Genomic DNA, 13,132 nt, shown 5'->3' on the forward strand with positions numbered 1-13,132 from the left:
ATGACAGGCTTAAGAAATAGAAAAGAGAAAAGAAAGAAAAGAGAAAGGGGGAAAAAAAAGGGGATAAAAATAGAAAAAAGAAACAGGAAAGAGTGCAAGTAGGTAAACCAAATAGTTTGTCACTTGTTAAACATAAGATATTGACAATATTTGCAAAATTAAAGATTGTGTGGGGAAAACAAAATAAAAGCAGAAGCATAGTTACACAAACCAACCATTTGAGTTATTATGTGGGTGTATGTGTTTGTGTCATGAAATGTGCTTACCAATGAAGGCAGAAAGCTGCAGCCCCGCCCACCAGAAGCTAGAGGCAGGCAAAGAGAACCCCAGGTAGCCCAGGCCACCAGCAGCCCATCAAGACCTACGAAGACCCGCGGCCACTAATTCTAAAGACAACCGTACACCCCTCCCAGCAGACGGGGGAGGGAGGTCTCAGACGGAGTCCCCGCAGTCAAGGAGCAAGGACACCAGAGAATCTGAGGCAACGAGAAGCCAGCCCCCCCCAGCAGCCAGCCCCCCTGCACGGCCGGCAGCAGGGCCCCAGGGCCCCCGGCACCCGAGGGCCGCCCGAGCCCCCACAGAGCTCGGGCGGCCCTCGGGGGGCAACCAGCAAGGAGCGGCCAGGAGGCAAGGCACAGGCCCAGGTCCAGGTCCAGCCAAACATACAAACACACGCACACCCGCAAGCACACCCGTGTACACATTTATGCACAAACACACTCACCCACACACATATAAACATAGATACACCATACGTACACATCCACTCGCCCACCCATACTCACGAAGACTGACAAATACAAAGACACACATTCATCCATAGCTACCCACTCTCTGAAGATGGGGCGAGTGGAAACCACCGCAGGGCCAACAGTGACCCCAAGACGCCGCCAGCCCGGTACCAAGGAACCACCCGACCCCCACCCCGGGCAAGGTGTAAGAAATCGGGGTGTGAGATGTTGTGAATGAATGAGGTGTATAGGGTGCAGTTAAAATTGAGGGGGCAGTTGTGCCACAAGCACTAACTGTTGGACGTCAGGGCTCGCCCACACTGCCCCCCCAAAACCCTCCATGTCTAAAGTGCAAATAAAATTTGGGGACAGACAGTAAAGTGTGACTGAGTGCGTGAATGTGAGTGTGAAAGGTTGTCTGTCACTCCGTGTTGGCCCTGCAACAGGCTGGTGACCTGTTCAGGGTGTACCCTGCCTCTCGCTCTATGACAGCTGGGATAGGCTCCAGCCCCCCTGCGACCCTTAACAGGATGTGCGGAAGCGAATGGATGGATGGATGGACAGTAAAGAGGATCTGAATGGGGCCAGTGGCCCCATCTCATCAACCTCTATGTAACATGCCTGCCCCAAAGGTCCTATGTATATCGTGTAGTATGTGTGTATGTGTTGTGAATTATAATGACTATTGAATTATAATGACTATTGAATTATAATGACTATAATAACTGTGTGGTTTCTGTGTCAAGTTCAAGTGTCGGTTTGGTTTTCTTCTGTCTTGTTTACATGATTCTGCTCTGCTGTTTTCCCTGGTGTTTCCAATATCCAGCTGCAGCAAGAGGAGGGGTACATCCTGGACAGGCTACCAGTCTACCAATAAAGACAACAATGACAGACATGCAACCATTCACACCTATAGACTCATCAGTTAACCTAACATGGGGGGGGGGGGGGGGGGGGGGGGGGGGGGGGGGGGGGGGGCACAGGCTCTGAAAAATACTCAAAGTACAAAAGTAAAAAGTAGCTCTTTGGAGAAAATTTCTATCAGCTATTTTGTGAAAAGCTCACTGAGTCTCATATCATATTAACATAATATCAAAATAATAACACAAGAGAATGCAAACTTTATTTCAACGGAAATTTTAATTCTACTTCATGTACTTAGCCGGAACATCTGTTGTGTTGTGTGCAGCACTAGAGGACAAAGGGGATTTAAAAAAAAAAAAGCTCTATTTGCTGTTGCCTGCATTGTAGATGGGTGATGTTGCATTCACACTTAAACAAGAAAATGAGTAGTCAGGGGTTAAAGTGGGATTAAGTAGATGTGGGAACTTCAAGATTAGTTATTGTGGTGTAGTATGGGGAAAAGAATCACTTAGAAATAAGTCACATTAATTTCTACTGTGAGCTCCAATAGATTTTGTCTTCAGCTCGGCTGTGCTGCTGCCCTTCGTGGATTTATCCAGCTGAATTCAACAAGATATAAGCAGATGTTACATGAGCTAACATGACTGAGTGAATCTAATCATCATCATCACACTGAGTGTGAGCACCACAGCTGTTTTGCACTAGTCCACTAGCATTACTGTAAACTTCAACATATTACTGCTAACTAGTGCAGCCTGCATAAAACAGCTTGGTATTTTCATGCAACCTTGGAAAGCTTTAATTTGTGTTGCAGGAAGTTTCACAGTATTAAAAAAAAGTAACATCAGAAACACACCACATATAGATCCAATATCTGATTTAAAAACTCTAAAATGAATCAGGATTTTACATGTAAACTTTAAATTTCCAGTCATTCAAATGTCACTGAGCAGTCCTTACCTTTCGGTAATCTTTCTCTCATGTCCTTTCTTTCTTACATCTTTCTTCATCTCTGACAGAAGTTCAAATCAGTTTGATGTTTGCATCCCTCAAACGGCTTAAGTAAGGCGTAAAAACTGTAGAGATTAAAAGTTATCAGAAAAATAAACAGTCAAGTAAAGTACAGATACCTGAAAACGTTATTTAAATACCTGTAGTCCAGTGGCACTGGTTGTGTATCAGGTGGGACCATTGCCACCCCCAAACCCTGACTAGACGCGGCCCTGCAACTCCATACATATAGCCGAGAAAAGGGTCAGCGTAGAACTATGGCTTCTTCCAGTGCGACAGCAACAGGTGTGGCGCCGCCGTAAAGTTTGTCCCTGCACGGATGCCATCGCAGAGTTGCCTCCCAACAACACCAACTACAGTGCCGTCAGACCACTTCTGCTTTCACAGCGATGTACTGATTTGTTTAAAAATGCCTTAGCTCGGTGCTGCTGCTGTGTCACCTGGCCGCAATTGTCTGGATTTAGTCACAGTGACCGCATCACAAATCTCCGCAGCCTTCCGCCGACATCAAACGGGCACTTGGTGAGTTTAGTTAGCTTCTCTAGCAGCTCCGACGTTGAGCTAGCCAACTTTACTTTATCAGATTTTCTGTCACATTTTTAGGTAAAACAGGAAATTCTATCAGGGGAATTAATAAAAACCCGCAAGAAGGTTACAACTGTTTAGGTTTTCACTCGGTGACAGAAGAAGCATGTCTGTCGCTTGGCTAATTATCAGCCTGTGAACGTAAATAGCTTCGGAGATTAGATATAGATGTTGTTGTCACCATTGTTTCCACTGTTAGAGATAAAATAGAGATTTAAAAAATACATGTAATCATGTCAAAGTGATGTTTGGTGTCAACGCATCAGAGTGAGCCATGATAACGTTAATTTTTTAAAATTCATTTGTATTTGGTACATGGTGTCATACCTGAGGAATATCACACTGAATTTGGATGAGAATATGTTTTCCATATTCAAGCTTTAATATCTGTGAAACGATCCACCTGATTTGGACTGTTTTAAAGAATGTTATGTGTCCTGTATATAAGAAGTTGTAAATACAATACCAGTACCCTACCTGCAAAACTGCGGTTTCTACAGACCTCTGTAGGCCGAACACGCACATCCAGTATTCAGAAGGGTGCAGGAACAAAAACAGTTACATAAATAGAAGAAAGTCCGCACACCGGAGCGCTCCTGGGAGGTAATTTATTTTAAAAAAAGTGTGACATACCTAACTCAGGTAGTTTTCTTTAAAATTATATTATCTAAAAAGTTATGATAATGATGATTTTTTTTTTTTTTTTAAATCCCTGCCTTTATCCCATATATCTGTCGATCCTCTAATGCTTCTCCAGTTCATGGTCATGGTAGGGCTGGAACCTATCCCAGCTGTCATAGAGCCACAGATGGGGTGCACCCTGGACAGGTTACCAGTCTGTCCCGTGGCTAACACACAGAGACAGTCAACCATTCGTACTCACATTCATACCTGTGGCCAATTTAGAAGAGTACAGTGTGTTGGCCTAATGAGTATGTCTTTGGACTGTGGGGTCTTTCTATGTGGAGTTTACATGTGTCGGTTCTCTCCGGGGGACTCTGGCTTCCTCTCAGCTGGCCAGTGGATTCAAACACTGGACCTTATTACTGTGAGGCCACAATGCTAACCACTGTGTCACCCTGCAGTACTGCACAGTAAAGTATTATTATTATTATTATAATTCTTGTTAAGAAAAATGTTCCCCTGGATTTTTTTTTTTTCAGGCAAGTCTGCAACAGGCAGGTGGAAGCCATTTGATGAACTGACAGATCCTTGAAACATAAGTCATACCTTACTGCATTATTTTCATCCCCAAATCTAAGAACATTAGGGAATTAAAAAAAAATTTTTTTTAAAGGGCATTTTCTACAAAGTGAGCTGTCTTTAAAAGAAATATTCAAAGATCCACCCACAGTAGTTAAAGCATGTCAGTACTCTGAAATAACCAACAGTAAAGGATCCTGCATAAACTGCCGCTACACCAAAAACATCAAGTCTGTTAACAACCCAAACAATGGAAACACCATTTACATCAAAGGCTTTATCTCCTATAAAACAAAGAATGGGATTTATATGATAAATTGTCCACAGATAATGTAAATATAAAAATATTCATACAATATTCATACAGTTACAGCATGATATTCAGACTCTTGTGCGGCACCACTTTTCATGTAATACTACCTGTATAAGGGTACAGGGTGCTGCACAAGAGGCTGAAAATCATTCCTATTGTTTTCTAAGGCAGATATTTTATTATATTTTATGGTACACACACATTTACTTTGTGGCCCTCCCAGTGTCACCACGTTAAAAAAAATCAAATTTCACCAGAGTCATGGACAGTTTAAATTAATGCCACGGAAAACAGCTGTTGACCAACATACAAACGTGACAAAGGTTACTGTAATCCTAAACCAGAGAAAACCAACTGACATAACGACTTAAGTATTTTTGGTGCATGCCAGACTCACTGTCAGATCAAGTGATAAACTGTATGCGTCTTTGCTGTTTTAGAAAATAGTCCCCTGGAGCCTGATAAACCAACGAGGCATAGAAGCAGGACAGAGGATTCACTTTGTTCCTATCAGCTGAGTCATTCAGAGTGAAACCAAGGAAGGGCTTTGAAGAAATGTACATAGAAGTGCCGTAAGTGTCCTGAGGAATGGGGAGCCTGAAGTGATGGAGAACCCAGAGGAAAGGTAAGCACATGGAAACACTTTGGAATGCCACCTGTCTTTATAATATCTCATAAACTTGTTTTAACTGGAAACGTGTTGAATATAAAAGCAAAATGTCATTGTGTTTCCTTATGCTGTCAGCCTCCATTTGATCTTGGACCATCTCTAAGGAGTCACCTAAGCTTTTGTTTATTTGCATATAACACAAACTTCATACCACTAATCTAGGAGAAAGTACTTTGCAACTTAAAAGGTTTTATTTTGTTTTGTTAGTTTCCCGTTAGCTCCATACATTCAAATGTGCACATACACTGACATTCACAAATACATAAACAAGCGAGCTCTTCTCCTAGAGAGATTGTTGAAAGTCATAGAAGAGACCAATTCATACCACATTTGCATGAAAGATAGCCAGTTCGCGTTAACTCGAGAACAATGTTACTTAGGATATTCAAATTCTACTAAACATCTTGGGCAACATTTCTTACCATAATAATGGCAATCGTGAAAAGTGACAGTATTTTGTAGTGGTTGTTATTCATTATGATTTTAGCTTTTCTTATCCCTGGTTCTTACTTGCAAGTAACTAAGGCTCATATGCACCCCATTAAGATCTACTGAGACCTGGTAATTATGTGTTCTAGAACTTGTGCTTCCAGGGAAATTGTGCCACCTATATATTATATAAGGAGGTTGAGGAGTAGCACTGTCGGCTGACAGTATTGTTTTGTTCAGTCATGGGCATGAACAATACAACCTATGTGTTATCTCGGTCATGCAGTGTTTGGAGAGTGACATGTTTGTGAGACGGACAACGTTCAGCTAAAATGTCTCCCGGGGGTGCGATTTGTTCTGCCTGGCACCACTTGTTTAAAATACAAATCTATTCAAATAAAGAGCTGGCGGCAGCAGCATTAAAGTGCAATGGTATGACACACAATTATGTAAGCACAAAAGTAGCCTAGGTAGTGTTTTCCCTGGAAATTTTAAGTAAATTAACACATTAGTTTAACAACAACTAAATTAACTTCACAATGTAAATCTTCAGGAGCTGCACAATATTGTCACAAAACTGGAAAATATTTCTACCCGGGATGTTGTATCTTGGGTCGAAGTTTTTAACCAGCTGCTTAAAGCCCTGCTTTTCCACCGTGTAACCACAACAGTAATTTCATCCAATGTTTGCTCTGCCTGTCATATGGAGTCTAACTAGTGACTCCTCCAACGATGCTCGGTTGAGTCATTTGTTGATTTTCAGGTGCTTCGATCCTTCATAGCCTGGTTGCACTGGATGATGTTTTTGTCTGAAATGGTGAAACATTTGTTTGATGTTTCCACCTTTAGCAGGAACAGTTTATTTGCATATTTTGCAAAGTACTGTGCTTTGTTGGAGGCTGTTGAAGTACCTCCTTTTTTAGGTAATAAATCATCATTGGAGGCTGACACGCAACTCTCACTGTCAGACATGTTTGGGTTTGTCTCATTGTTGTACGCTAGGGAAGGTAAGCATGTGGCCTCACTATATCAGAGATTTCATGAGGACACTTTTATATCACATAAAAATTTACACCATTATTATTGGACTCTCTGATATGGCACAGCACACCATGTCAAGATATGCCAAGTTTTCAGCTAATAGCTCCTTGGGAATCACCTTGTTGGTACAAAAATAATATTTTATACCTGTCAAACTGTATCTTTGGCATTTTTGTAAATTCAGATAAAGAGATAGGAACAAATGTTGTGTTTTTGAGAGAGGCTGCTAGTAAAGTCTCTAAAGATACAATTTAAAATTGGTTCTTTGCTAAGCTTTCTTAGACACAACGCTGGTTCATCCCTTGAGTTAGGTGCCTTTTCAATGCTTCAGTGTTAAGTGGCTTAACAAACAAACAAAACATTCCTCTGAAAATGGCCACATACAGGGACTGGAGTAAAAAAAAAAAAAAACAGCCAATGTCCAAAGAAAAACTTTCAGAGACCTTCTTGAACTATTGTTCAAAACCTCATTAAAAATTTACAAGAAAGTCTGACTTCTTGGAAGCATTATGTAAAAAATGAGGGGTGGTTTAAGCCTTTTCCACAGTGCTACACATTTTATATTCACATGACACATCATACATATTAACAGAAGCACATTTTTTTTTGGTTTGGTTTTGTACTGTATATAAAGAATAGATGCAGCTTCTGGGTCTGAAAAGTAAAGCCAGTGCTGAAGTGACTTAAAGCTGTTTTATTTCTGATGGTGAGAAGCTACCTCAGTCTATGGGAAAATCTCCTTCAGCTCCCTTAATCCATGCGCTCAGTAAATACATTCCTGATTAATATAAGGTCTCAGTCACTAGTTTCAAGTCATATTGAATACTATAATCTGTCCTTTTTGTAAATTATGTTCCCCATTAGAATGCAGAAGAACAATAAATCAGGGTAGGCTTCAAAAATGGGACTTTGTAAACCAATGGGTGATGTCATGATTTCATCTTTTCTGTACAGTCTATTGTAACATTCTTAAAAATCCTGTATCTGTCAGATTCTGTGGAAAAAATTTAAATAAAAACTTTTTCAGCTTTAAGTACATGTGCAACAACATCAGAACCTTACTGTTTGTGCCTCTGCTAAATGGTTTGTTTATTTTATGTTGATTTGTACAGGAACAAGTATGTAGCATGTAGCAACAGATGCCACACCACAATTGTTATACCCCAAGCTAATTTTTAGTCCCAGTCCTGCCATATATTTGTGTCTAGTTCTGTTTGAGGGTTGTGTAACCTGCAGAGACTTGTTCATCTGACTCGAAATGTAACTGCATGTCAGGGCTGGCAGACGCTAAGCAAATAATTATTGGTTGACAGATGGATGAGATGGAGTATAATCCACCTGTCATTCATACCTGCCTCACTAAACCACATCTAATCTCCTCCATTGGTGGTTTCCACATTCAGAATTTGAAGAATGTGTTCAGGTTGATCACATCTGAATTCAAAGCCTCATTACAACTAAAATAATTATGTTTTCACACTTCATTGCAGCCTTGCAAGTGAGCAGGTCCCCAGACCCCCAGAGCGAGGCCTTCTTCACGTCTGGCATTCAGCGGGCCACAACAAGCAGCTCTGCCCAGAGAGGGTGTTGCTATCCAGGCCCGTGCTGCAGGTCTCCCTGGGGGAACATCATGGCCTCCTGCTCGCACAGGGTGAGCGTGTTTATAGTAAAGAAGGCAATATTTTCATTTTTGTTGCATCAATGCATTTCTTCTCAGACGATACTGTCTTCCAGGTGGTCAGGTGTATTCATTCGGAGAGCTTTTATGGAGGGATCTGAGCATCCCCGTGTCTGCTCCAGTGCCAGAGGTCTCTCTGCTGGGGAAGATGGTAGTACGTGTGGCTGCCGGCGGCTTCCACTGCGGCGCACTGAATGAGCAGGGTAGCGTCTACATGTGGGGGGAGAATACTGCAGGACAGTGTGGACAGACGGAGAAGGGTACAGTCACAAACCTCACCGGTTAGTTAGCACCTGCCTTCCAGTGTTCCCACCTTCACCCTGTCTATTTTTTTCTTCTTTAGCCACTGCTCTCCATTGTAACTTCTCTCTTCCCTCACGGCTCTGTCTGCTTTTTTTCTTGTTGCTTCTTTTTCTTTTACTTCCATACTTTGTCAGAGATTCAACACTTTCTTTTCTCATTACTTGTATCCATTGTTGTGAAACTTACATTTTCAGTCAATGCTTCCTTCTTTTATTGCAGCATGCTTTACTTTTTAATTCCCTTTCTTTATAAAGGCTGATATTAATTTTTTAACATCTACATGTTTAAAAGGCCTTAAAACATATTTAAGAAGCAAAAATGTTGATAATAGACCAAATCAGTAACACCTGTTAAATTAGATGAAAGAGTCAAAAAGATGCACCTATTTAATTTTCTGTTAGGCTTAGTATTATTTTAACGAAGCAAAAAATTGCCCCGTCACAGTTCCAGATCCTTGTCCAGTCAGTGTGGTGGACAGTGAGGTCGTTCCTCCAGTGGTGGTTCGGGTTGTGGACCTTGCCTGTGGACGGGAGCACAGCCTGGCTCTGTCAGCCAAGAATGAGCTGTGGGCGTGGGGTAGTGGCTGCCAGCTCGGCCTGGTCACCAGCACTTTCCCTGTGGGGAAACCACAGAAGGTAATAGTGCAAGTCGTCCTTACAGTGGATATGAATGAAAAGACTGAAAAACCTTTTAGTTAAAATGTATGTTGTAAGTTGGTATAGAATTAAATAGTATGAAATACCGCTGTAGCAATAGTTAGATTAGATTAGATAAAACTTTATTAATACCTTAGGAAGATTCCGTCAGGGAAATTGAAGAGGTCTCATAGACATCACAGGAAAATAGGAGCACAGGTGTAAAGGTTAAACAGTTTTCTGAGTGAACAATATTATGAATAAATAAAAAAAAAATGTTCATTTATAAAATGGTTCATTTTATCATGTGTTCTTTTCCATTTGTGTCCACAGGTGGAACATTTGGCGGGCAGACATGTGATTCAGGTAAAGTCTCAGATGTTTTCATTGCCATGTTAAATCTACAAAGCAGCGATGATGTTTCCAGCTTTACTGGCATTTACTTCTTGCAGGTGGCCTGCGGTGCATACCACAGCCTGGCCCTCGTTCGAAGTTTACCTCCTCAGGACTATAATACCCAGAATGCCCCTAAGAAGAAGGAGCGAGGCCAGTCACCCCACTGCTCTGTGACAGAGAGGGAGGAGCTGCCTGCAGTTGAAGATGCTCATTACTGCCCACTCGGGGTGGAGTTAACTGAAGTCATGAAGGGAGAGGTAAATAAAGAAACTGGTACACTTAGTATAAAAATGATGTAATAACTGCCACTATGTACACCAGTAAACCAAACTGATTTGGATACTCTTGGATAATATGAGTGCAGCTGATTATTTTGTGGATGATTGCATATAAGAGCAACCAAATCTGAAAAACAGTTCCCACCTGACTGCCTCAGAATCAGCTGATTTACCATCATACTATTTAAAATTTTGAAGCTATAACCATTGAAATGCACTTTTTAATGCAGGTTATGTTTTCCAGCATTTCTGATCCCTTGTAACATAAGTACAGGAGCTAGCCACATTTTCAGGACTGGAAAACAAATACAAGCTCTGTTTAAAAAAAAAAAAAAAATGCAACAAAATCAATTTTATACCTTCTACAGTTGTCACAGTCTAAAGCCAAAATCTCATTTTGTTTCAGCTTTTTTCAGTAACTGACTTGGAGCATCAATATTATGGGACATATCATAGTTTCAGTGGGAAAAAACTGCACCAATTAAATGTCTATAATGTAGAGTAGCTGTAATAAGCATTGGTAACCTGGATGTTTGATTTCTGACAATTCACAGGAGGGGAAAAAACTCAGTTAATTTTAGGTAAGCTTTAAAGAGTCACATCCTCGTGTGGCAAAGGTGGCTAATCAAAACAAGTTCTAGCAAATGAATGTTCTTGTATGTACCTACATTTTAATATAAGGCTCATATTATAGTTGTGATTCCTCATGTGTCCAAATCAGCTGATTTTGACAGAGTCAAGTGGGAGGCATGGAATAAAACTCTAAACAGTGGCACATGTAAAGATCTGGAATACATTACATAAGTAAACTTCATTCTACAAAATGTAAGCAAATGTAGCTTTAAAACAAACAAAAACAAAAAAACGACGCTCAGCACAGTTAATCGAAGCTTTCAGTGGGGGAGGTCAAGAAGGAAAATGACCAATCATAAGAAGGTCACTTCCTCTCTTTGTGTCCACCGTAGAACTGTCAAAACCAGATAAATGTACTCAAGCAAAAACTTGTAGAGCAGAATTACCTGAAAGGGTGTGTCTGCCTTAGAGAAGCTATCAGACACCGATTCATGTGCTCAGCTGCTTAGCGTTACACATGGTGAGGACTAATGCTGTACAAGTCGTAGTGAATATTTATGTGTATGACATTATTTGTGCGCATGTTGCAGCTTAGAGAAATATGGCACTATAGATGTGCTAATTATATTTTGGTACCAGTATTGCACGATCTTTAGAGGGCTTGTTGAGTCCATGTCTGGGCAGGGTGGAGCACTATTGGTGGTATGTAAATGACTAACAGCATATTAGGTGGGGTAATAAAAAGGTTTTGTCAGATCAGTATGTGTATATAAAGCCTCAGCTTCCTGTTCCTGAACAATATCAAGTTCCAGCATCTCACAGGTCTATAAATGTTGAAAATTGACTTAAAACCAGTCATATCCGTTATCTGGTATTATAGATATTAGCTGTTCATCAATGTGTGATGCCCCTCTTTGGTTTGTGTTCACAGACATCTCCCCAAGTTCGAGGACCCAGACAAAGGCTCCGTGCTGGGGGAATGTCATTGAGCAGCAGTCCTGGCTCTGAAGACAGCAAATCTAACACTAAAGAGTACATTATGACATAACTTGTGTTTCTCTTTTAACCCTTAATTTTAAGAGTAATTCTCTATTTTCATAAATGTTTCTCCTTGCCCTTTGCTCCATTGGAAAACTTTAGCACAAAGCTTGAATCTGAGGGTCATACTGACAATGCAATGCAGACTGACAGCAGCCCAAAGGTCCACCTGCTGTCAGGCTGGAGAACCAACAAGAATCTGTCTGATGAGCTGGAGCTGCAGAATCTCTTTGAGAAACTCTCTGATCAGTCATTAGATAAACGAGACACTGACTCACTGAGCAGCCACACTTCAGGTTGGTAATATTTGTGTCTTTAGTGTTTTGAAATTTGTCATTTAATGCAGCAGTTCATTGGTTTTCTGTTTGATTAGTTCTTCATTTATTCCATTGTTTGATTCAGTTACTGTTTTCTCCTTTAATCTGTAATGTTTTCCCCTCCCTCTTTTGTTGTATCCAGACGACAGCTGTGTTTCCTCAACTCCTTCCACTGACCTGTTGACTTCCAGTTACAAAGATGACTCAAACACAAAGAGACAAACCCCCAAGTAAGATTAACTTTATCTGAGACTGAAGTATTTTGTTGGGCTCAGAATCAGTGTGTCCCAGACCTGCTAAAAATGAATAATTTTTGACTAATGCAGATGCACACCCTACCAAATTGTTTCTCATCTTCAGTGTATTAACAGCTTAACCTTTGACCTTCTGTCCCACAGTAACAGTGGAATGTCTGGGTCGCACTCCTCTTCTCCAGTGTGTCTTGATGAGGTTCGACTCTGTCTGGAGAAGGAAAAATCAGCCCTGCAGGGGCTGAAGAGCTCCAGTCTCACAAATATACACCAGAAGGGGAAGACGGCAGCGAGCAGGAGACGCTCGCTTCCTGGAACACCCACCCATGGTAGGAAACTTAGGGTGTGAACGGCTTAACTGTACATTAGGGAAATACGTTTATTTACTTTCCTTCCAAGAGAGAGATGTGAAGATTGATACCTCGAACTCTATGGAGCCAGGAGACTGTTGGCGTACCTTTTCATCAAGACTGTAAAAAGCAAATAGAGCATTTAATTATTTGAAACCACAGCTGTTAGTTTTTGCATCTATATTTGTATTTGAAATGAATAAATAAGGTACAATGCATAAACTATGGAGGTAATTCATGTAATACTAGCCTTGGAGATTGATGACTAACTTTTTACTTTAGTATTCAACGAGATGCAGCAGTACGGACTGAACACATTCACACATTATCTGGTACCTGTGTTAGTTAAAAAGGAAGAAAAGGCATAAGTATTATCTGTATCAGAAAAGACAGTGCAGTTTCTGCCTGTTTGCATTTCACTTTGATGCTTTAAACAGCAACATATCCTTTAAAACTTTATCTTATG

General features: G+C 40.9%; 1 protein-coding gene across 5 annotated transcripts in view; it reads left to right on the forward strand.

The window, feature by feature from the left end:
- The first annotated feature begins 2,902 nt into the window (after positions 1–2,902).
- The window catches only part of LOC115800840 (alsin-like), a 33,413-nt gene continuing 23,183 nt past the window's right edge, over positions 2,903–13,132 (forward strand). For 3 of the 5 annotated variants that reach the window (XM_030758398.1, XM_030758399.1, XM_030758401.1), the window contains exons 1-11: positions 2,903–3,128; positions 5,148–5,332; positions 8,338–8,498; positions 8,582–8,806; positions 9,273–9,463; positions 9,797–9,829; positions 9,916–10,116; positions 11,642–11,742; positions 11,851–12,044; positions 12,208–12,295; positions 12,464–12,645. In XM_030758398.1, the coding sequence (XP_030614258.1) occupies positions 5,313–5,332; positions 8,338–8,498; positions 8,582–8,806; positions 9,273–9,463; positions 9,797–9,829; positions 9,916–10,116; positions 11,642–11,742; positions 11,851–12,044; positions 12,208–12,295; positions 12,464–12,645 (1,396 nt within the window). In that variant the 5' untranslated portion in view covers positions 2,903–3,128; positions 5,148–5,312. The remainder of the gene's footprint in view (positions 3,129–5,147; positions 5,333–8,337; positions 8,499–8,581; positions 8,807–9,272; positions 9,464–9,796; positions 9,830–9,915; positions 10,117–11,641; positions 11,743–11,850; positions 12,045–12,207; positions 12,296–12,463; positions 12,646–13,132) is intronic. The other 2 variants (XM_030758400.1, XM_030758402.1) reach the window with 1 other exon arrangement.

This window comes from Archocentrus centrarchus, chromosome 21, assembly GCF_007364275.1.
Source record: "Archocentrus centrarchus isolate MPI-CPG fArcCen1 chromosome 21, fArcCen1, whole genome shotgun sequence".
Lineage (NCBI taxonomy): Eukaryota > Metazoa > Chordata > Actinopteri > Cichliformes > Cichlidae > Archocentrus > Archocentrus centrarchus.